Genomic DNA, 26,087 nt, shown 5'->3' on the forward strand with positions numbered 1-26,087 from the left:
ATAATCCTGAGAATGAATGTGTCTTTAAATTTTGCACCCTAATCCTAGCCCTGCAATTTAGTATTCAGATGACTTGAATTTAAGTGTCACCTACTTCCACGGTGCCTTTTATGGAGGCCAAGGAAATGCCCAGGAAGGTGCAGATGAGGAAAAACTAAAGAAGAAACAAATATGATTACCTCCCAAACTGCACAGTCAGATGCTGAACATTTAGTACTGGCTATATGATACGCTGTTTCTTACTCCAACTAATACTCATACTTCAATATGCAATGAAGACAGTTAAATGTTAACAATATTATGACAACCTCAGGAGTAGTTGTGGGAATTATCAGACATACATCATTCTTCTAACATAAAAGCTTACTATGTTTGATAACAAAGTTCTGAACTATTTAAAATGCAAGCATTGGGATATCTATGAGTTTCAAACTGTTGTCTTTGGAGCCCCTAAGGGTCAAGGAAAGAAACCTCATGGGTTATTGTGGGGTGGTTGCAATCCTACCCTCCGTGGCAACCACAGTGGCTCACCAGATTTAAACATAGTAATTTTCACAGAACTCCACTTGGAGACAGTTTCTACCACTGGGGGAAAAAGACTTAAAGACTTAATCTTACAGTGTTACAAATCCAGTTTTAGACTTCCAATATTTTACTACAAATCTGATAAAATATACAAAATTACTTCTTTATTTGAAAGGCGAAGGGAGGGAAGGAAGGAGGGAGGGAGAGAGAGAGAGACAGAAATCTAGCTTCCATCTATCTGCTGGTTCAATTCCCTAATGCTTGCAACAGCTGGGGCTGGGTCCAGATGAAGTCAAGAGCCAAGAACTCCATCCAGGTCTCCCATGTGGGTGGCAGGGACTCACATACTTGAGCCATCAACAGCTGCCTCCCAGGAGCATTAGGAGGGAGCTGCATAGGAAGAACAGCCATAACTTGAACTGTGCTCTGATACAGGACGCAGGCATCACAAGAGAGAAGTTAACTCACTGCACCACAAGGATGGCCACATACAGAAATATTATTAATGCTGAGTAGAGATCATGTCTTCTGGCCTGGAAAATATCAGAATCTGCTTCCACTGTGATCCGAAAATTGGCAGACCATGAAAATCAGAGCAGCGGCTCTCCACCTTTTCTAAACTACGGAAACGCTTCTGTAAATACAATTTTGGGGAAAGTCCAAAAAATAACAAAGGCAGATCTACTGTTATTAAAAAGAAAGAATGGTATACTCCCAAAAGATCTTCCTCCATCTGCACCCCATATCTGTCTTTCTCCAGATCTTCCCCCTCCAGAGAAAACACTAGGACATGTGATGTCAAAGTATCAGAAATCACCTGATTGAGATTTAAAAGAAATAGATGTTTTTATATTCTCACCATGAAGAAAGTTAAAGCTTTGTTGTTTTTTTTTTTAATAAAGAGAATATATAAACTAAAAATTTCAAAGTGCACCACAATCCTTAGAAATCAGCCACTTCTTTTCAAGGAATCATTAAGTTGCCACAATTGAGAAAAGCAGGAAATAGTCAAGGCAATGAAATGTTGCTAACCCCAAACCACTATTTCTACTCATAAGAATATAATGATTTACTATTCTAACGTTAGTGAAAAAATTCCTCCTGCTTTGGATACCAACAGAGAGCTGGTTCAAACAAACAAATTTGGCCTGGGTTCCCATGTACATTCTTCATCTCAAAAACCTTACACAACAACAAAGCATTCTAGAAAAGGAATGGTTTAGGTAGGACAACGTAATTACATAAAATATTTCACCAACTATTATTATGTTGAAAGTATCTGATTTTCTTTACTGAGTTATTTTTCAAATATGATATGAACTCATTTCATATTTAACATTTTTACTAAAATATATAAAGATTTTTCCTAAAATATTTAAACAACCATTTTACTATATGTAAAATACAATATTTTATGAGCATTAAGTTCTGTCTAAACTTTGACTTACATTAGTTACTTCAAGAACACTAAAAGCACAATATAGAAGTTAGCAACCAAACCAAAAATGTCTTTTTCGCATATCTATGAGAACTGAAAAAAATATATAATTAACCTAAGAAATTATTGCAGCATTTAAAGGTTTTAAAATCTACTAATAAAAATATTTGTTAGAAGCTGGGCTGAACCTTGATATTATCATTCCAGAGTTTATGGAAGAGAGAAGTGATCTTTGTAATCATCAGTGTGTCAAAGAATTTCTTCTCCATTTTAATTACAAAAATATAATAATATAGCTCTTATAAGTGAATCCAATAAAGCGTACATAGACACATACACTACTTCTAAATATTTTATCCTCTTATATTAATTTGCTATACAAGATTGTACATTAACCTCTTCCTGAAGAAAAGCCTCACACGTAGAAGAAACTCATACCTGCAAAACTTAATTGTTCATTACAGAATTTAAGAATGTGACATTAAAACAAAAGTAGCTAAACATTAAGACTTAACAAGGATAGGTCAGAAAAAAACAATTTCACTATTACAGGAAAGAAAACGTTTAAAAAATTTTCTAAAAAGTTTGAATTCAAGTAAGAACAGTGTTTTCAATAAACATTACAATGTACCATTTTGTAGGTCTATGTCTTGTTCTTAAAGCATTTTGAGGTCTCTAAAAATATTTTAAAGAAATTACACACACACACCAAACCCATGTTGGTTCAACTTTTCCTTTAAAAAAGACATTAGTTTAAAATAGTAGATCGTTAGTGTCCTACCTCATTAAATTAGGTAAGCAAAGTCTTAAGTAGTCACCATAGCTGTGTTGGCAACACATTAAATGTTGCTGAGTATCTGATAGTTTAAATGCTATTCTGTGTAATTAAAACTACAAAAAAATCAGAACTGAAAACAATCATTTCAAGCACATCATCAAAATCTGTGTATGCTCATGATACCACTTTGTTCTTCCTTTAACTACAAAATAATGAAGAACGACTTTTCACTCAAGTAAATCAATAATAACTTGAGAATAAGATCATGCTTAGAATATACGTTTTGAAGTGATACGAAGAAATAATTTGTAAGAATAATAAAATGCCAAAAGATAAAGGAAATTGCACTTACATCCATAGCTCTTTTAATAAAAGGTATCTGTGTGCCACTGTCCAGATCTTCATTTATAATAAGTCGTCTAGCCCACTGACCCGCCCTGACAACACCACTCCCATGAATTAAAACCATCAATTTCTGTGGATTTGTCAAAGCATCTTCGCTCATGAAGATGAAACTCTTTGGTTCATTCTCAGTAGCATCTACCTGTAATTGAAAAATAATAATAATACTAATAAATCACTGTTTTCTGATCAGGCATATGCATACATGAGTGGTCATTACAGAAGTACAGAAGTAAAAATAACAACATATGCATTAGAGATTAACAATCACACAATAGGTGGATGAGCAAGATATGACATTCACTTAAACATTAGAAAAAGAATATTGGAAATATTATTGTATATTTAATATTATATTATCATTTTAAATAACAATTCTGAATGCTTCCTATGGACCAGGTATTGTTGTTTTAAAAGCATTATCCCTTTTAATCATAATTTCATTAAAGTAGAGCCATTATAACATACATGTATAGATGAAGATATTGAGATTTAGGAAGTTTAAATAGGTTGCCCCAAACCACACTTATTAAATTTATAATTCTATAACATAATTATAATTATATAAGAATATTGCATATATAACAGAAAAAAGGCCCCAAGTGAAAGATACACCTGCTGGAAAATCATATTATTAACCACAAATACCGTCAAACTTTTAAAAATTCAAATATATTTTGTTTTATGCAAACAGACTTTCAGCTTTCATTCAGATTGTGAACACAGGATTAAATAACAATTATTTTATGAAGCAGAATTATTTATGTTCTCCAATAACCTTTTTTGGATGAAAAAGTATTTAATGTATTTTGATTATTCTTAATAGTTACATTTGTAACTAGATGATATATGATTTTGACTTAAAAGATGTGGGAAGAGGTAACTTCCCTATGTCATGGCACACACTAAGTGGTATCCCACATTGGCAGGAGCAGTAACCAAAAATGGAAGCCTTTGTACAGTAAGGTCAGAGTGAGAAGCTGAAGAGTTCTGATGGCTAGTAACACACAGCCCCAGACCAGAGCAGGTCAGTCCACATGCTATGTAATATAACAGCTCTTTACTTTTTCCACAGTGTAAGTTCATACAACTGTAGAGCAAAAAAATACCAATGCCAAAAAATGCTCAGGATTCTCAATGTTTCCCATTAATATACATGGAAATAAAAAAAGAAAACGAATTTCTCTACTTCCAAAACAGACTGGCCTCAGGTACAGGTGCTTAGCCATTTGTGTGAACTGTACACACAGCCATTGTTTAGTGAGAACAGAATGGCCATGGGGCTTGGAAAAACACCTCCCCAAGAATTCCCTCATCCCTTTCCCTGTTTCATTTTCCTCCACAGCATATACCACAATCCAACATATTATAAGCTTTACTTTGTGTATTTGTTTGTGAATATGTTTATTCACATTCACTCTCCACAACAGAATATACTCAAGAAGGCACAAAGTTCTCTGTTTTGTATTCAGCTACATTTCCAGTGTCTAGAACAGAGCCTGCCACACTGTAGGTACTCAGGGGGAATAAATAAACTTTTGGAATAAGGAAATCTATCAAGCATCACCAGTGACATCCTGTAGACAAAAGACTTTTAACCAAATAAGTCATCCTCTTAAATGCTTGTAACACTCACCTAGTTCACAAACCATATGTTAAAGATTAAATTAATTTGAGGAGGCTGCACAAAGAATTAAAATGACATAACTGTAACTTTATTATTAGCAACTAAAAATGCAGGAAGAGAAGCAGGAAGTGTAAAACAATCACCTCAGTTTCACCTTAGTTGTTATGTCCAGGGAAACCAAATTATGATGATGACAGTGAATGTGAAGTCACACAGAAGAGAAGTGATGACAGACAGGAAAACTTAACTGAGAAGAAAAATTCCCTTTTATCTAGGACCATTATATAAAAACAGGCAAATCACACAGTTAAAATAGCTAAAAAATAGAAAATGGTGATAAGAACAAAGGGAAAAAATTAAAAGGCAAAGCTGTCAGCGTACAATAAAAAAGAGGCTCCAGAGGTTCTAGCCATTCAATTACCAGAGTACATCTAAACACGCACAAACAAAAGGGCCTCTTAATGTCAGTGAGTCCTTAATGGGGCCTAAAGTGGCCATGGAAATGGACATCTATTTATCTTAATGAAAAAACCTGTAGCTATACACTTTCCAGCGGGTTCTGATCACTACCCTTTATTATTGACTCTTTTTTTCTGTTTGACTAAGTCTTTTGTTATCAGAGTTGAGTCAGTTATTTAAACAATGGGATATTGTCATTTTGAACTCCAGATAATCACTTTAAAACTGAAAGAGTACTTATTTTCAGAAAACAAAATGTAGTTCGTATATACAATAATGCTGCTCAAGAATTTTTAAAGGGTAACTAATTAAGATAGCTATAAATAAATGAATAAATGTTTTACTTCAATATTCAGAAAAACGGACTTCGAAAACATGAGAATTCGTAATTCTCAACAAAAAAAAAACAATAAAGAAGAACAATAAAATCATACTAATAATTAAGTGGTAAGAGCAACATCTGAGTTGGTTATTAGGTGATATTCACCTCAATTTAACCCAAAATTCTGACTCTACATATGGTAACCATAACTTACTCTGTATAAAGGTGTACTAATTTGATGCAGTAAAATATCTGCAGGAATAAAATAAATTTTCATTAAACTAATTGTTTGGAAATGTCTGTTCCAAGGCTACTTGTCTTCAAACAGTGGTAATTCATTAAGCTAAACTTTCACTAAGGAATACACACAAAGGTCATTCCAGCACACCACTTAACTTTATTGACAAATCAACTTCAAACACCATTAGGTCACTGAGACTGCACCAAACAATTTCTAGGAGTTAACAATTCATTTTGAGATACTAATGAACTTCACTAATTGTGCTGCTTCATTTAAACATGTTGTGTGTAATAAACTGAACTAAAAATTGGAATTAAGATATTAGGTGAATTTATGTATCCAATATTCTACAGAAGTACAGATACAATAATTGAGAATACTCTGTGCCTATTTATGTGAGGTGTGAAGTAAATATGACAGGATCATGATCTTTACCAGCAAGTCATGGGTTTCCACAAAGTGCTGTCAATTAAATAAAAAATAAATCTTATTTTTATAATACTAAAACCAGTTCATCATCAGGAAAAGAAGGTTTGGTAATATTCTTTTAGTAAAAAGAACTCTTCTCAAAAACAAAACAAAACAAAACCACTAGCTCTGAGATTTAAGAAAAATCAGGAGAAAAATAAAAGCTACTGAAGCAAAAATTCACGACTATACTCATTGCATGGTGACTGATGTGAGTTTAAGGATTATATGGAACTTCAACTTCTAGAGTTACAGGATTCTATATATATATATTTGACAGGCAGAGTGGACAGTGAGAGAGAGAGAGAGAAAGGTCTTCCTTTGCCGTTGGTTCACCCCACAGTGGCTGCTGCAGCCGGCGCACCGCGCTGATACAAAGGCAGGAGCCAGGTGCCTCTCCTGGTCTTCCACGCAGGTGCAGGGCCCAAGCACTTGGGCCATCCTCCACTGCACTCCTTGGCCACAGCAGAGAGCCGGCCTGGAAGAGGGGCAACTGGGACAGAATCCAGCGCCCTGACCGGGACTAGGACCTGGTGTGCCGGCGCCGTAGGCAAAGGATTAGCCTATTGAGCCGTGGCACTGGCCAGGATTCAATATATTTTTTATACGTAATGATTGTTTATATTTGTGGAGCACAATGTGAAGACTCTATTAACTGTGTTGTATCAATGAATCAGCCTTTGGTTTTTAAAATATCACTCTTCAGAAACTGCAAAAGAAAACAAAATTAACATGAAAGGAACCTCAACAAAGTGACAAAATTCTACTCCGAGTTTCCAGAAGACCACAGTCAATACACAGTTTTAGTAGAGTAAAGCACAAGGTCTAAAACACCCAAATTAAAACAGAAGTATAGGCTGGCACCACGGCTCACTTGGCTAATCCTCTGCCTGCGGCACCGGCACCCCTCGTTCTAGTCCCGGTGGGGGCGCCGGATTCTGTCCTGGTTGCTCCTCTTCCAGCCCAGCTCTCTGCTGTGGCCTGAGAAGGCAGTGGAGGATGGCCCAAGTGCTTGGGTCCCGCACCCACATGGGACACCAGGAAGAAGCACCTGGCTCCTGGCTTCGGAATGGCACAGAGTGCTGGCCATAGCAGCCATTTTGGGGGTGAACCAACAGAAGGAAGACCTTTCTCTCTCTCTCTCTCTCTCCTCTCTCTCTCTCTTGCTCTCACTAACTCTGCCTGTCAAAAAACAAACAAAAAACAGAAGTATAAATCACAAAAAAGACTGCTTATTCACTATCAAAAAGCTATTAAAATATTGGCTTTAGTTTATTTCTGAATGAAGGACAGTTTCCAAATAAACCAAACGGTGAACCAGCTATTATAGAGAATGATGTTTCATTCACTAATAGGTCACAAGGATTTAGAACAGTGTCTAGCACCTACAAGATTCTTAAAGAAATATTTATTGAAAGAATGAATGAAGACTAACAATGACACCATAGCACTTGAGGTTACCTATAAAAAATTAAATATAAATAAGATTTCTTGGGGTGGGCATTTGAATAGTAATTAGGTCACAGCTTGCAACATCTCTATGCCATATCAGTGCCTGGTTCCAGTCCTGGCTTCTCTGCTTCTGATACAGCTTTCTGCCAATGCACAGTCTGGGAGACATCAGATGATGCCTTCAGTTACTTGGGTCCTTGCTACCCACAATGGTAGACCCAGGTGGAGTTCCTGGCTCTTGGTTTTGGCCTGGCCTATCCTGGCTATCGTGGTTATTCCGGCAGTGAGGCAGTGGATACAAGACCTCCTTCTGTCTGCCTCTCTATCTCTCTCTCTCTCTAGAGCCTTACAGATCAACATATTTTAAATTAAAAAAAAAGTGTTTTTTAAAAAACCTGAGCTATAGAATCAACTGTGGAGATGGATTAAGAAATCCTCAAACTGTCCAATTAAAAATACTGTATCGGGGCCGGCGCTGTGGCGCAGCATGTTGATGCCCTGGCCTGAAGTGCTGGTGTCCCATATGGGTGCCGATTCGAATCCTGCCTGTTCCACTTCTGATCCAGCTCTTTGCTATGGCCTGGGAAAGAAGTAGAAGATGGCCCAAGTCTTTGGACCCCTGCACCTGCATGGAAGACCTGGAAGAAGCTCCTGGCTCCTGGTTTTGGATTGGCGCAACTCCAACTGTTGCAGCCAACTGGGGAGTGAACCAACGAATGGAAGACCTCTCTTTCTCTCTCTCTGCCTCTCCTCTCTCTGTGTAACTCTTTCAAATAAATAAATAAATCTTCAAAAAAATGCAGTATCATTCCCTGAGGAATTTGTAAATCTCATGCAAAATTTTACGCAAACAAAATTTTTGATATGCAAAGTTTTGTGCACTAAATGAGTCATTTTTATCAAGTATTTCAGATTCTTATATATCATAAAATCTATGGGTCGTTATGGATACCAACATCTAATCTAGTCCATCTATCATTTCACATATAAAATTACTATGTCTTCACTTGAAAGCTTAATATTTTGTTTAAATGAAAAACAAAAAGGATTTTTGTTCTTTTGAGAATTTGAGTCTAAGAACAAATCTCAAACTTTTTCACTCTGAAATGGAAAAATATGAAAAAAAAATCTCAAAAAACTGTTCTGCCAGGAGTAGTGTTAAAACAGAAAGGACCAAGAATGAATTTGGGAATGTGCAGAGGTAACATATTATGTGTAGAAATAAACCATGTTTTTAAAAATCAACAAATATTTATAGTGTCTAATCCAACAAAATATGCATGGATTTATTCAAATAAATAAAATACCCAATGGAATGAGAATGGAGAGGAAAGGATAATCCTTTTCATCATGACACCAGTTTCTAAAAGACTGGAACTTACTATTTCTTCTCAATTCACTGAAGAGTATTACTTGATAAGAACTATTGTGCACAGTGGGATGAGGTATACTGACAGGAATTTAAAGTTATCTTTATCAATATCAACACATTAGGACCTTTACATTTACACTTATCACAATTAATCTAAAACAAAACTCTATTTTCTGAATTGAAAATTATTTTATTCAAGGAACGCAATGTATTATAGAATTAACATTATTTTAAAATTGGACTTACTGGAATAGAGATTTTTTTCAAATTACAATCCTTTTCCAGGAGCTCATATACATACTTCGTGATGATCTAAGGAGCAAAGAAATAACATTCAGATTAATGTCTTAATTAAGATATAATGTCATATATTATCAAAATTGATATAAGTTTTGGTAAATTTTTGGAAGTTATTCATGTGAGTGAATATCTCTTCAGATTGGGATATTATAACACTACGTTAAAAGACTCCTTATTGATTCAGTACCTGTAACAGTTTATTTCCCCATGCTGTATGAATAATTATGTACCTTATACTAAGGATTAAGAACAACTAACCTAAACTCACAAAAAAAAAATATAAAGGGCTTTCTTTTTCAAGGGAGTCCAAGATATTTCAAACAGAAAAGAAAATATTATTGTTTGTGGGGGACAAAAACAATGTCCCACTCCGCAAAGCTGGAACCTAATTCCTACGAATGTGTTATGCTACATGGTAAAAGTACCTGCACATATGGTTAGGTTAAGGACCTTAAGAAGACCAGATTATCCTGTTTTATCCAGGTAAATGCATTATAATCATAAAAATCTTGAAGTTAGAAGATTACAAAAGAACAATGCCAGAGGGAAGTGAAGTGAGATGGACTCCACAGCTTGTCGTTGGCTTTGATGGGGGAGAAAAGACAACACAAGGCAACAAATGTGGGATCCTCTGGAAAGTGAGAGAACTTTTAATTTACATCCAGTAAGAAAATGAGACACCTCAGTCCTGCAGCTGCAAGGAAGTGAGCTCTGCCAACAAAGCAAAGAGGCAGTGAACAGATTCTCCCCCAGAGCTTAAAACAGCCAGGCCATACCTTGATTTCAGTTCAGTGAGGCTTATACTGAACTTCTGATCTAAGGAACTGGGAGATAATAAACTTGTACTGCTTTACGCCATCACACTTAGGTAATTTACTAGAGCGGCAATAGAAAACCAATAGGCTATTCCTATTAAGGAAGGCCAAGAGTGAGAAAAGGGATGTTTGCAATAAAAGCAAATAGGCACTAGATGGTTTGAATGGTCATTTTAAGAAGCTTATCTCCTCCCCAAAACGCCTTTACTTATCTGTGCAAAATACCTCAGAGAATAATTTTAGCAGCAACATAATTAAAAGTCAAATTTTATGAAATAAAATCAGAAGATGATTTTTTTTGGAAAATTGAGATGTCAATTGCTTTATTGCTATATTCCACAATCTAAAATAGGTTCTTTATCCTGCTTTCTTTACGAAGTCCAAAATTCTTCTATGTATACGTATTCATTTAATTTTAGAAACAGTATATTACATGTATGCTTGAAAAGCTTTACTTGGCTGGTATGATAATTTAAAAGTTATGATGCTACACTGGAATTAGGTAATAATCATTAATCAAATAGTATTCTTACATCTCAATGTACTAGTTACAATGCTTTTACTATAAAGTAATGACACTGTAGACTTGAAAGAGTAAACTAAAAATATGTAGGTTTAGACTAACTATGTGTATAAAGTTATACAATGGTCTGCCATTTTAACAGAAATAGCTTAAGTAAATGAGATTAGGTAAAATGAGTAGCTTAACATTTCTGAAAATTTCCTATGAAATCATAAAATATCCTTACATTTACCTTACATTTAAGACAACAACAAGCCAATCAAAGTTAATTCAAAATCAAATGAATTCTATCACTATGTAAAATACTTCAGGAACAATTTGAAAATTTAAAAATTAAACTACTGTAGCAGTGCAAACTTCATAGCAATATAACTGTAATATTACAGTTAATTCTCAGTTTTCATACTACAGGATAATGCAAAAGAATTCTAAAATTGGTTATATTTGGTTTTGAAATATATTACAGGCCGAATATATACTCTGGATTTGCAGTACATCAAATTAAATAACAAAACCACATATCAAGTAAGAGTTAAAGAAACACTAACTTTCTTGTCTATTTTGCCTTGCTCTCAAATTCCTGACTGTAGAAGAAAAGCCACAATAAACTAAAATGGCCATTTCTTAGGTAGTTCTCTCTGCAGATCATAAGTCAGTTTATTTCGGGCAACTCTCCCTGCCCCACCCCAATCCTGCAAGGTAGGGCAGAGTGACCCACTCCCCATGTTCCCCTCAACATGCCTGAATGTTATTATACCACACACTAGCTTGACTGTCACTTGACTAGTCTTCGAACACAATGATTTGGGTATCCCACTTTTATCCCTCTTTATACTCACAGGGTACTATCTGGCATGTTGAGTATGCTTTAAAATGGTACAAGAACTCTTCTCACTGTCCCTAAGTGTTTCTTATTTTAAAAAATCTTTTCTAATTTCTGAATCAAGGCTTAGGAAAAAAGTGTTAAGGATTCATTCATTGCCTTCCAGACTGCATAAGATTGCAATCTGCATTTAGACAAATTAAAAAATGAAAAGATAATTTTGAAAAGCAGATTCGAAAATGTATTTATATTCAAATATCATGTGTTCAAATAGTCACTGGAAATGATGTCCATAGATGAAAAGAAAAGGCTTACGAGGCTAACTATGTTTTAAAATTTTATCTTCATCTAGTAAGAAACACAGGAACTTCCAGTTTCTAGTTGGAAAAGTTCAAACACATCAACAAGGTTCCTGTTAAATACCAAGGGATTGCAACTAAAATTATAAGACTCATGTCATATGTAAGGTCTCTAGGAAAATCCAATGATGATAGGAAACAAAAAACAAGGACACTAAATGAAATTTTAGCCTCTGACACCCAGCTACAGCAAACAACACTATCTAATTCTTAACTACATAAACATAAAACTTCACATTAAAGACCAATCCACCTGACTTGTCTTACCTATTACATCATGTAAGGCTTTCAATAATCAATCAATAGTATGCCAAAAGGCAAAATGAACCACAACAACGACAATAACAAAAAACCCTCCACAGTCTGAAGAGAAAAAATAACCATCAAAACCAGACTAAGATATGGCAGAAACATCGGAATTCTCATACTGCAAATCTAAAACAACTATGATTGATAGGGTAAGGACTTTATTGGAAAAGTGGACAACATACAAGAACAGATGGTAATGTAAGCAGAAACACCCCTTAGTAATGATCAAAAGGAAATACTAGATCAAAATCATCATAAGAGAAATGAAGAATGCCTTTGATGGGCTCATGAGATTGGATACAGCCAAAAAAAAAAAAAAAATCAGCAACTTGAAGGAACGTCAATTGAAACTTAGAAACCTTAAAGGGAAAAAGAAAAAAGAATGAAAAGATGGAACTGAGTATTTGGTTAGGAATGGGTTTGGGTTCTGGTCCCAGCTGCTCCTCTTCTGATCCAGCTCTCTGCTATGGCCTGGGAAAGCAGTAGAAGATGACCCAACTCCTTGGGCCCCTGCACCCACATGGGAGACCAGGAGGAAGCTCCTGGCTTCTGGCTCCTGGCTTCGGATCAGCTCAGCTCTGGCTGTTGAAGTCATTTGGGGAGTGAATCAGCGAATGGAAGATTCTCTCTCTCTATCTCTCTCTCTATCTCTCTCTCTCTTGCAGTGTAACTCTGTCTTTCAAATAAATAAAAATAAATCTTTAAAAAAAAGAAATTATTCAAGATTACTATTGAAGGGCTGGGAGAAGTTAACACTAAGAAGCCTCACAAAAGGTACTTCGGACTCTTTTGAGACTGGATAAAGAAATATAACTGACAAATGCCTAAACAGCTTAGAGGAGATGTAAATATTTTAAATAGAAACTTAATATTGGCTGACGCCGCGGCTCCATAGGCTAATCCTCCACCCAGTGGCACCGGCACACCGGGTTCTAGTCCCGGTCAGGGCGCCGGATTCTTTCCGGGTTGCCCCTCTTCCAGACCAGCTCTCTGCTGTGGCCTGGGAAGGCAGTGGAGGATGGCCCAAGTGCTTGGGCCCTGCATCCCATGGGAGACCAGGAGAAGCACCTGGCTCCTGCCTTTGGATCAGCGTGGTGCGCCAGGCGCAGCGCGCCAGCTGTGCGGCCATTGGAGGGTGAACCAACGGCAAAAGGAAGACCTCTCTCTCTCTCTCTCACTGTCCACTCTGCCTGTCCAAAAAAAAAAAAAAAGAAACTTAATATTTATAATTTGATAGCCCAACTTTCTCTTTTTCTTACTCTGAAGAAACTGTCTCAATAGCGCCAGAAGGATTCATAACGATGACAATATTTTTTACAAATTATTACTATGTGAAATAAAAATTTGTAAATTAGGTCCAACAGGAAAGCAAGGACCTCAGCTGGAGGCACAAAATACCAATATCCACATATCATCAGACATATCTGTTGGTAGAGATAACATATAAAATTTTTTTTTTTTTGACAGGCAGAGTGGACAGTGAGAGAGAGAGAGAGAGAGAGAGAAAGGTCTTCCTTTATCGTTGGTTCACCCTCCATTGGCCGCTGCAGCCAGCACGCTGTGGCCGGCACACGGCACTGATCCAAAGGCAGGGAGCCAGGTGCTTTTTCCTGGTCTCCCCTGCGGGTGCAGGGCCCAAGTACTTGGGCCATCCTCCACTGCACTCCCTGGCCACAGCAGAGAGCTGGCCTGGAAGAGGGGCAACCGGGAAAGAATCCGGCACCCCGACCAGGACTAGAACCTGGTGTGCCGGCGCTGCTAGGCGGAGGATTAGCCTATTGAGCCGCGGCGCTGGCCAGATAACATATAAATTCTAAGAGAATCCAGACTTTGATTGTAAGGGTAGATAAACTATACCAAAAGCAACAGAATTAAATATATTTAAGGTCTTCAAAAGGATCATAAAAAATAAACATTATAAAAAAATGTCTGGGGCCGGCCCTGTGAGGTAGTTAAAACCAGAACCTGCAGTGCCAGCATCCCATATCGGCACCAGTTCAAGTCCTGGCTACTCCAATTCTGATCCAGCTCCCTGTTAATGCATCTGAGAAAGCAGTAGAAGATAGCCCCAGTGCACCTACATAGGAGATCCAGAAGAAGCTCCTGGCTCCTGGCTTCATACCAGCCCAGCTCCAGTCATTGCGGCCAACTATAGAGTGAACCAGCAGATAGAAGACCTCTCTCTCTCTGTACTCCCCCTTTCAAATAAATAAAATTTTTCAAACACACATGGATTTCAAAATATTTTTCACAAAGATAAACTTATCTAATATTGTCTAATTATCTAATATTAACTTATCTAATATTAACTCTACTTCTCACCAACTTTTTGAAGTACTCTCCTAACTATGAATTTTGTTCTCTTGCAATCAAAAAGCTCAGAAAACAGACTCAAAAGTCTTCTTGAATTATAAAACATGAATTAAATCTGTAAAAAGAATTGAGAAACTATTTTAAAACATTTAAAACATTTTAAAAGAAAATATTTCAAACATGTAAGCATTAAGCTAATCAAGAGCTATTAGTAGAAATCTACTTCTAATTTATCTTTCAGACATCCACATCCTGAGTGCCTGAGAGATCCAGTCTTGCCTCTACTTCTGATAGAGTGTCCTGCTAATATACCTGGGAGGCAGCAGGAGATAGATGAAGTACTCGAGTCCCTGTCATCCACAGAGACCCAGATGGAGCTCCTGGCTCCAGAATTCAATCTTGGCCCTCATCTTGGCCCAGCCCCAGCTGTTGTGGGCATTTGGGGAGTGAACTAGGGAAGAAAGATTTCCTTACCTCCCTCTTTTCCTCCCTCCTCTCCTGCTCTCTGTGGCACTCAGTCTTTCAACAAATAAGTAAGTAAGAAATGAAATGATTTGTAACTATTACAATGAAATAATTTAATTTCAGTTCTCTGCTTACATTAGATATATATATATATTATATTAGATCCTTATAAAACTGTTGAAAATAGTTTAGTTTTATATAAGCATCATCTTTCTATATTATTCACTTGCTTGGGAAGTCTTGATTAGTAAACTAGAAATTTCCTGATAAATTCATAGGCCAAAGGAGTCAGTTTAGCAGTCTGATTAATCACAAATATAATATCCCAAATGTAAATGAAATCTGATATTATGAGGTCTTACTATATGTGTCGGAAGTTTAATATTTTGGAAGTAGACTTCTTTTAACATAACTTTCATTATGATTATATCTACTCTGTTATTCAGTTTCACTTTATTGATAAAAATGGCATTAAAAAAAACCCCAGAGCTTTTAAGAAACCAGTCTTACACATTTCATCTCTAAACAGACAAAGTGCAATTGGTAGGAGACTGTACCTTTAAGCAATGACTTGATTCAGAACATGTTTATCCCCAAAGCAGTATGTTAGGAACATTCACACAGTACGATTTTTACCTTCAGGGCCAAGCAATTTATGGTTCAACAGCATCAGATTTAGTAGTGTAGCAGCAGGATAATGTAGTACTCCTAATAGTATTAAAAGTTATGAAAGCTGTATATTGAATTTAGTATTACAGATTAATTTGTCATTTATAAGCAAAATGGGAAAATTTATAATTATGAAGCTTAAAACAAAAACTATTCATGATCAAATAGTACAAAATCCATTTTTGAAAAATATTAACTTTTGATATTTAGACAAAAGAAACAACCCTGCATGTATTAATTTTATTTTCTATTTTACATTGCTCTTATGCTTTAGATCAGTATCTTATAAATCACTTTAAAAATATTGCTTAATTACTATTTTTAGTTCATGAAGGCAAATTTACTCTAATTCATTGCTAATTATTACATTTTGATTTTACCTTTTATTTTCTTCTTTCCATTTATGTTGTCTTTTCTATGCTTCTTTCTTTTCATATCTTTTAGTAGATTAGGTTTCCTTTAATCTAGTCTTTCTGATATAAATGTTATACCCTCGGGAGGGTGCTGTGACGCAGCACATTAAACCATAACTTGGGACACCTGCATCCCATACTGGTGCAGGTTTCAGTGCCAACTACTCTGTTTGCAATCCAGTTACCACTAATGCACAGCAGATGATGGCCCAAAAACGTGGGCCCCTGCCTCCCACATGGGAGATGGGGATGGAGTTCCTGGCTCCTGGCTGTAGTCTGGCCCCACCCCAGCTGTTGTAGGCATTTGGGGAGTGAAACAGCAGATGGAAGTGCTCTCGCTCTCTTGTGTGCTCACACTCCCTTCTCCCTCTCCTTTCTACCTTTCAGAGAAATGAATAATACATCTTTAAAAAAATAAAAGTTTTGGGGCTGGTGTTGTGGCATAACAGGTAAAGCAGCTGACAGAGAAGCAGGCATTCCATATGGGTGCCAATTTGAGTCCTAGCTACTTCAATTCCAATTCAGCTCCCTGCTAATGGCCTAAACAAAAAGAAGACGGCCCAGTGGGAGACCTAGATGAAACTCCTGGCTCCTGCTTTGGCCTGGTCTATCCTGGGATGCTGCAGTCATCTGGGGAACCAGGAGATGTAAGATTTTCTCTCCATTTAAGTCTTTCAACATAAAAAAATAAACCTTTAAAAAAAGTTACACATTCTAGAGTTCTATTTCTCTTGTGACATCTCTATAGTTTTAACATGACTATCTGGCACACTGAAGTCTAAAACCAATGCCCTTCATTTCCTCTTGAATAGCTGAGAAGTTTTATTTTTATATAGTGTACTCATCTCATCTTGGTATTGTGCTTTTTTGTTGTTGTGTTATCTAACTAATGTTTGTTTAGATCACTCATATGCTTATCTATTACTTTACTCAATATTCCTTTTTAAAAAAGATTTATTTATTTTTTGAAAGGCAGAATTACAGAGAGACAAAGACAAAGAGAGAGAAGTCTTCTATCTGCTAGTTCACTCCCCAAATGGCCGCAACAGTCGGAGCTGAGCCAATCTGAAGCCAGGAACCAGGAGCTTCCTCTGGGTCTCCCACATGGGCGCAGGGGCCCAAGGACTTGGGCCATCTTCCACTGCCCTCCCAGGCCAAAGCAGAGAGCTGGGTCAGAAGCGGAGCAGCTGGGACATGAACCGGCACCCACATGGGATGCCAGCTCTGCAGGCAGTGGCTTTAAATGCTACGCCACAGCACTGGTCCCTCAGTATTCCTTCTTCATTACATCTCTCATTTTCTTGTTAACTCAGTTTTCTTCATTAGTTTTTTAAGTAAAGATAGACTATCAGCTTTTTTCTGAAAATCTCTATCTGGACATAATTTTGAATGGCAGTTTTATTTGGGCATGCAATTCTAGATCAAATTATTTTCTCTGGTGTCTTCTGGTTTCTGTAGCTGCTTCTCTTGTCAGTCTAGCTGCAGCTATAGGTTATCAGGCTTCATTCTCTGATGCTTTTATAATTGTGACTATACCCGTGATATGTCACAGATTCACTATAATACCTAGATGTAGATTTTGGCTTATTTATCCCCTGAGGACTCAAGTTTTGTTCTCAATCTTTGATAACTCAAGACAATTAAAATACTGTATATTCAAATAAATTTCTGCTCTCATTCTCTTCCTCTATGACCCTATAAATGAAAAGACTGCAAAAAACTCAAGGACAACAGAATTTTAAAATGAGTTTATTTTGGTGCAAAAACAAATTGAAATCCGTGCATATTTTTTCTTATATGCACATCCATGAACTTTTCAAAGACCCCCCCAATATATCAGCATATTTATATCTTATTTCCAAATTTACCTAAGTACAAAAATATGGATACTTACATGCATGTGCATACACAGACACACATACACATATATTTGTTAAGAACCCATAAGCAATAACACCACCAGCAATTAACAAATATTGGGTTTACAAATAGTTCGTTAGCTCTCATTGGAAATAAAACTGGTCCAATGCTTTGAACAGTGAAAGTACAAAATAAAGTAAGAAAAAACATTTTTTTGCATGATAAGTTAATACTGAAAGATTATTTATTTATTTTACTTTGGAGGCAGAGCTATAGACAGAGAGAGGGAGAGACAGACAGAGGTCTTCATCTGCTGGTTCACTCCAAAATGGCCGTAATGGCCACAGCTGCACCCATCAGAAGCCTTGTTATGGGTCTCCCATGTTGGTACATGGGCCCAAGCACTTGGGTCATCTTCCACTGCTTTCCCAGGCATATTATTAGGGAGCTGGATTGGAAGTGGAACAGCCGGGACTTGAACCAGTGACCACATGGGATACCAGCACTGCAGGCGGAGGGTTAACCTACTATGTCACAGCACTGACTCCTCATTAAAAGAATAGAAAGAATTAAAAGAATATAAAAACCTGCTTGATGAGCATCCTTCTATCCAAATCTGAGATGATTCAGGCATCAGAATAATGATAGTAATGGATTAGATAGCCAATTAAATAAAAGAATCCAACAGTCCATAACAAAATAAATAAAGAGTAAAAGGAAGGAGGATGGACATCTCTCATACCAAAATGCTAACATATAAGGAAGAAATGGTAGAAAATCATGAACATATGCTAAAATTAGTAGGTAAAAGCTTCATAGTCTCAAGTAGAATTTTCCTCCCAATGACTAATTAGTTACAAAGACAGAAATAACAGTAATTTTACAATGGGACCTGGAAGACATCACAAATATTGGAACAAGCCAAGATCACTTGCTCTTGTTAACACGTTTGGAAGATAAAATATCACTTCTAAAGTGCTTCTGCAAAAAATGAATAATCTGAATCCAATCATAAGAAAACATAGGAAAGATGGCGGTATAGCAATAGGACATTTTGACTCATACAGGGAAAAATAGATAGTTAATAAGCAGAGGGGATACAAGCCAATGACGGAATCGAGAGAAGTTTGCTCAGAGTAGCCCAGGAGTCCACCAGAGACTGCTCAAGTTCATGCTAAGGGAGAAAAGAGGAAGGAGAAGTGGCAGAGACACGAAGAAGATGCAGTGGAGAGACAGAATGAGGAGACTGGCACTATGACCTCAGCGACCTGGTGAGAGGTTGCAAGTCCAGGGAGCTATGGATAGTGGCAGGAGGGGAAGCTTGGCATACTGCGTTTGAAGCTCCAAGCAGGAAGAAGGAGAAATTATAGGAGAACAAATGGAGTGGTTGGGCACGCCACGGTCCATCTATGTCTCCCCCTTCCCCCAAACCAGACCTACAGCCGGTGAAAAGAAGCCATATTGATTGTTTACATTTTCGAGTATAAGCAGGGGGCTGCCGCATTTGCCTTCCATGCACACACCAATCAACTGGCCAATCAAATACAATAATACATCAGAAAGATCATTCACCCAGACCAAGTGGGAGTTATTCCTGGTATACAAGAATGGTTCAACATTCACAAATCAATATGTGTATCACATTAACAAACGGAAGAACAAAATTCATATGATTATTTCAATAGATGTAGAGAAAGCATTTGACAAAATACATTGCCCTTTCATGATTAAAACTCTAAGCAAATTGGGTTTAGAAGGAACATTCCTCAACACAATCAAGGCAATTTATGACAAAGCCATGGCCAGCATCATATTGAATGGGGAAAAGTTGGAAGCATTCCCATTAAGATTGGTACCAGACAGGGATGCCCACTCTCACAATTGCTATTCAATATAGTCCTGGAAGAAAAGGAAATCAAAGGGATACAAATTGGGAAGGATGAAGTCAAACCAGCCCTATTTGCAGATGACATGATTCTATATATAGGGGATCCAAACTACTCCACCAAGAGACTACTGGAACTCACAGAAGAGTTTGGTAAAGTACCATGATATAAAGTCAACACACAAAAATCAACAGCCTTTGTATACACAGACATGTGTATGGCTGAGAAACAACTTCTAAGATCAACCCCATACACAATAGCTACAAAAAAAAATCAGATACCTTGGAATAAATTTAACCAAGGATGTCAAAAATCTCTGGATAAGAATTAGAAAACATTAAATATAGAAATAGAAGAAGATACAAAAAAATGGAAAATCTTCCATGGTCATAGATTGGAAGAATCAATATCATCAAAATGTCCATTCTTCCTAAAGCAATTTATAGATTCAATGTGATGGCAATCAAAATACCGAAGACATTCTCTTCAGATCCAGAAAAAATTATGCCGAAATTCATATGGAGGCACAAGAGACCTTGAGTATCTAAAGCAATCTTATACAACACAAACAAAGCCAGAGGCATCACTATATCAGATTTCAAGACATACTACAAGGCAGTAATAATCAAAACAGCCTGGTACTGCTACAAAAACAGATGGGAAGACCAATGGAACAGAATAGAAACACCAGAAATCAATCCAAACATTTACAACCAATTTATATTTAACCACAGAGTTAAAAACCAATCCCTGGAGCAAGGGCAGTCTACTCAACAAATGGTGCTGGGAAAAGTGGATTTCCACATGTAGAAGAATGAAGCAAGACCCCTACCTTACATCATATACAAAAAATCCACTCAACATGGATTTAAGATCTAAATCTACAACATGAGACCATCAAAGTAATTAAGAACATTGGGAAAATCTTGTAAGACATTGGCACAGGCAAAGAGTTCTTGGAAAAGACCCCAGAGGCACAGGCAGTCAAAGCCAAAATTAACAAAAAGGATTACCTCAAATTGAGAAGCTTCTGTATGGCAAAAGAAACAGTCAGGAAAGTGAAGAGACAACTGACAGAATGGAAGAAATTATTTGCAAACTATGCAGCTGATAAAGGATTAATAACCAGAATCTACAAAGAGATCAAGAAACTCCACAACAAAACAAACAACCCAATTAAGAGATGAGCAAAGGACTTAAACAGACATTTTTGAAAAAAGGAAATCCAAATGGCCAAAAAACACATGAAAAAATATTCAGGATCACTCACCTTCAGGGAAATGCAAATCAAAATCACAATGAAGTTTCACCTCACCCCATTTAGAATGGCTCTCAGACAGAAATCACCAAACAACAAATGCTGGCAAGCATGTGGGGAAAAAGGTACCCCAATCCACTGTTGGTGGGAATGTAAACTGGTAAAGCTACTAGGGAAGACAGTATGGAGATACCTCAAAAATCTGAAAGTCCTACCATATCACCTAGCCATCCCACTCCTGGGAATTTACCCAAGGGAAATGAAATTACTAAATAAAAGAGCTATCTGCACCTTCAAGTTTATTGCAGCTCAACTCACAATAGCTAAGACATGGAATCAATCTAAATACCCATCAATCGAAGACTAGATAAAGAAATTATGGGATATGTACACTATGGAATACTACATAGCAGTAAAAAAAAAATGAAATCCGGTCATTTTCAACAAAATGGATCAATCTAGAAAACTTCATACTTAGTGAAATAAATCAGTCCCAAAGGGACAAATACTATACCTTCCCCTGATCTGTGAGAACTAATAGCACACCAAAAATGAAAGCTGTAGAAGTGAAATTGACACTTTGAGAAACAATGAAGAGAACAGCCCTCATCTTGACTGTTGAGAAGCAGTTTTTTATTTTTTCTCTTCTTCATACTAAATGTTGAACTCTTTACTTAACATAGAGTTAATCATATGTATACAAAGTCAATTGAAAATAGATCTCAGTAAAAAAGAAGAGGGGGAATAAGAGAGAGAGGAGGAAGTTTATAACTGTAAAGCTGTACAGTTCTACATACAGTCCTACAGACTTACAAGTTTAAAAACTTGTCATGGACTCCAAATCCCATTAAAATTGGTGGTAAAAATGCCATCTTAATTGTTAAACTGATCATATTAAGTGTTAAAGTGAACATATAGATAGGATTAAGTGTTTTCAAGAGATCACTTAAATGGCATCAAGTGCCTGGTAATAATAACAGACAGAATTAAAAAGGAGGGAATGTCCAACCCATAGAATGACAACCCATTGAATGACAACCACTTTAAGTAACACTCTGACCTCAAAATCAGCATTTGGATCTGGCTGAAAAGTCCATGAGAGCATCTCAGGCATTCAAAGCCAAGACGTTGTGGCAAAAAATATCTTACATGAGGATCTCTGTGAGTGAGACCTCAGTGGAAAGAAGGGACCAATAAAGAAGGATGTATTTTTCCATTTTGCTTATGGCCTTGTCTAAATGCTGATGGAGTTTGTGGTCACAAAAGGATTCCATAGCCCTGGCAGTTCATGTCAAGAGCCTCAGGTGATCACTGACATCATAAATAAGAATGTTAATTGTCAAATTAACAACAGAAGTCACTGTGGACTTACTCTTCATGTAGGACCTCTGTCCTTAATGAGTTGTGCTATGAGAATTAACTGCAAAACTTGTTCTCAAACAGTCCTTTACACGTTGTCTGTATGTGTGGGTACAAACTGCTGAAATCTTTACTTAGTATAGAGTTGGTCTTCTGTATATAAAATTAATTAAAAATGAATCTTAATGAAGAATGGGATGGGAGAGGGAATAGGAGGTGGGATGGGAGTGGGGGTGGGACGGTGGGTACAGGGGGAAGAACCACTATATTCCCAAATTTGTACCTTGAAATTTGCATTCATTGAATAAAAGCTTTTTTTAAAAAATTTTTTTTTTATTTGACAGGTAGAGTTATAGACAGTGAGAGAGAGAGAGACAGAGAGAAAGGTCTTCCTTCCGTTCGTTCATTCCCCAAATGGCCACTACATCCGGCACTGCACCGATCCAAAACCAGGAGCTCCTTCCTGGTCTCCCATGCAGGTACAGGGGCCCAAGCATTTGGGCCATTCTCCACTGCTCTCCCAGGCCACAGCAGAGAGCTGGACTGGAAGAGGAGCAACTGGGACTAGAACCCGGCGCCCATATGGGATGCTGGCACCACAGGCAGAGGATTAACCAACTACCTCTCAAAAGATGTCAAGGTTCAAAAAGATAAAGGCAGAATTTCAAAATCAAAGAGAATAAAAAGGCATGACAACTAAATGCAATATGTAAATCTGGATTGATTTTGGACTTAAGGAAAATTAGCCTTTTTAAAAAACATTTATTTATCTATATGAAAGACTGACACAGAAAGACAAGAGGAGGCAGAGAGGGAGAGGGGGAGAGGGAGAAAGGGGGAGAGGGAGAAGTCTTCCACCTGCTGGTTCACTCTCCAATTGGCAGCAATGGCCGGGGCTGAACCAATCCAAAGCCAGGAGCTTCTTCTGAGTCTCCCATGCGGGTGCAGGGACCCAAGAACTTCAGTCATCTTCTGCTGTTTTCCCGGGCCATAATAGGGAGCGAGATTAGAAGTAGAGCAGCTGGGACTCAAACTGACACCCATATAGGATGCTGGCACTGCAGGCGGCAGCTTTATCTGCTAAGTCTCAGCGCTGGCCCCGAAAACTAGCAATTAAATGTATTATGGAACAGTTTGTAAAATTTAAGCATGGTCTATGGACTGATAATATTATATCAATGTAACATTTACTGATTCTGATAATTGTGCCATGGTTATGAAGAGGATGTTCTTCTTCTTAAGAAATATACACCAATGTTTTAGTGGTAAAAAGGAAAATGTTTCCAACTTCTTCTTAAATGATCCATTAAAACATTAAATAAGGAATCAGGCAATATTTCTGTAAGTGTAAAGATTTATCAAAACAAAAATTTACTTTAAAATTTCTCAAACTGTTCATATTCCTAATTCAGAGAATACTGACAACATACCTTTCTCCAGAAGCTATTTCAATAGAAACATGGCAGACTACTAACACGGGTAATCAGAATTCCCTAAAACATTCTAATTTCTTGAAATGTTACATGAGTCCAAATGTACTTAGGGATAGTTTTCACTCAGTATTGTTTGTCAACATCAAGACTACTGGAATAAGTTCTATTTTGCTGTTTGTGACAATGTTAATCCGTCCCCTAAAATTCTCTTAATTTCCCTTAACTTCATTTCTCAAAACTCAATTCAAGTGCTATCTCCTATCTGAAGTTTTTAATAATTGTGCTAAAGAACTCTACCTTTCTTAAAACCTTTTGCATTCCACCATGACTAACTCGTATTCTCACTTGCCTCCTAAGTTATAAGCATCCAAGAAGCAAGAATATCTTACTTCAATGACACTGACTGTAGGTACATCATACAAAAGTGAAAAAACTGAAGTGGGCGTACTTGCAGACATGTGGTACTCCATTTCTAAAGAACTCGAAGAAAAAATCATCTTTTAAAAGTCAAGTTTTGGCCCTGCACCCGCATGGGAGACCAGGAGAAGCACCTGGCTCCTTCCTTCAGATCAGTGCGGTGCGCTGGCCACAGCGTGTCAGCTGTGGCGGCCATTGGAGGGTGAACCAATGGCAAAAAGGAAGACCTTTCTCTCTGTCTCTCTCCCTCACTGTCCACTCTGTCAAAAAAAAAAGGGGGGGGGATTAAAAAAAAGTCAAGTTTTATATTTGATAATAAATTCACATGATTTAAAAATAAAAAACAATACATTGATACACTGCAAAGTCAGTCTCACTCCCAACCTTGCCCTCCTCTACAGTTTCCCACCCTCACTTTACCCCATACAGGTAATCTTACTATTACCTTCCTATGTGTCTTCCCAGTGCTAATTTGAGTCAATGTAATCAAATAAAATTTATTTTCTCTTTCTTAAAAATGACAGTACAGTGGACACACAAACATGCACATGATACATACAAAGGTGCAGAATTCCTGGGCTAATGGGAAGAGTTAGTAAGGCAAGGTATGTACAGATATTATGGCTCTCTAAGACAAAAACAACACTAAGCCTTCAATCTTCCCCAACCCATGCCAAAGAAGCACAGGCAGGAAAGGTGACTAGATCTCTTATTATCCAATATTTCTTGCAGCATACTAAAAACCCTGTGTTACTTTGTTACTTAAGAAATTTATCCAGGTGATCTATCACCTCAGCAATAGCATCCTTCTTCATTTTTTCTAGCCATAACATCCTATTGTATAGATCTGCCATTGTTTAATCAATCAATTTTTAAAATATTTAATGCTTATCAAAAATACTAAGAAAACATATATAACTTTAACCACTATTTATTAAATTCTATTAAAATTAAATGTACAAAAATTGTCATCTTGGGACTTAGGATTATTTAAATAAAGATCTACTCTGTAAGTTACCTAACTACTTAAAAAGGACACTCTTTCCTCTTATTGTCTAAATTATCCAAACTCAACATTCTACCTTAGTTCCCTCTAGGTGAAGATGGAGGAGGGAAGAATGGGAGAGAGGGAAGGAGGGATGAAAGACAGCTGGGCAGAGGGAAGAAAGAAAGAAGAGAAGAAACAGAACATTTCTTAATCAGTAAGGTTTAAGATTATTCAATAATGTCAGCTGGTTAAATCTAAAAGGGATCCTCTAGCATCTTTACATTAAAGAGACCATGATATGAATGGCAATCAGTTGCCTAATTAGAACCAAAGCACATGTACCCTGGATGCATATCCTCTTAAGTCAGGACCACATCTTAAATTTCACTAAAAGTATCTCCATCTCATTCCATTTTCTCCCTTCAAAACTTCTATACTTCATTCTCAGTGGGTACATTCTAAACCTCTAAAAATCTTTTGAAGTAACTGCTTTTTCAGCATATCTTTGAAATAAAATTCATTCCTCCAACTTTCCATTAGCATTCCCTAGAGTACTAGTCTGTATCCCCAGCTGTCCTCCATTTAGATCAGCTTCAGATAAGTTGTTCTAGTATTTTTCTTTTACATGCTGTGAAGAAGAGCCCTTATTCCATCCCATCCTTTATTCCCAATAAGCTGATTCTTAAATAATTCACCAGGTCACAGAACTTGTAAATGTATTCAATTACTGGGCATCGCCACCTATGGATTTCACAGGCACCTTAAATATTCAAACATCTAGTGAGGCACCTCGATATGTTCAAACTGAATCCA

General features: G+C 37.0%; 1 protein-coding gene across 11 annotated transcripts in view; it reads right to left on the reverse strand.

Moving 5' to 3' along the window:
• The window catches only part of ARB2A (ARB2 cotranscriptional regulator A), a 466,145-nt gene that overhangs the window by 324,318 nt on the left and 115,740 nt on the right, over window positions 1-26,087 (reverse strand). For all 11 annotated transcript variants that reach the window (XM_008261940.5, XM_051853996.3, XM_089313035.1 and 8 more), the window contains 2 exons: window positions 9,331-9,396; window positions 3,094-3,285 (listed from right to left, as the gene is read on the reverse strand). In XM_008261940.5, coding sequence (XP_008260162.2) covers window positions 3,094-3,285; window positions 9,331-9,396 — 258 coding nt within the window. The remainder of the gene's footprint in view (window positions 1-3,093; window positions 3,286-9,330; window positions 9,397-26,087) is intronic.

The sequence above is a fragment of the Oryctolagus cuniculus genome, chromosome 14 (genome assembly GCF_051225735.1).
Source record: "Oryctolagus cuniculus isolate XC-2025 breed Fujian yellow rabbit chromosome 14, ASM5122573v1, whole genome shotgun sequence".
Lineage (NCBI taxonomy): Eukaryota > Metazoa > Chordata > Mammalia > Lagomorpha > Leporidae > Oryctolagus > Oryctolagus cuniculus.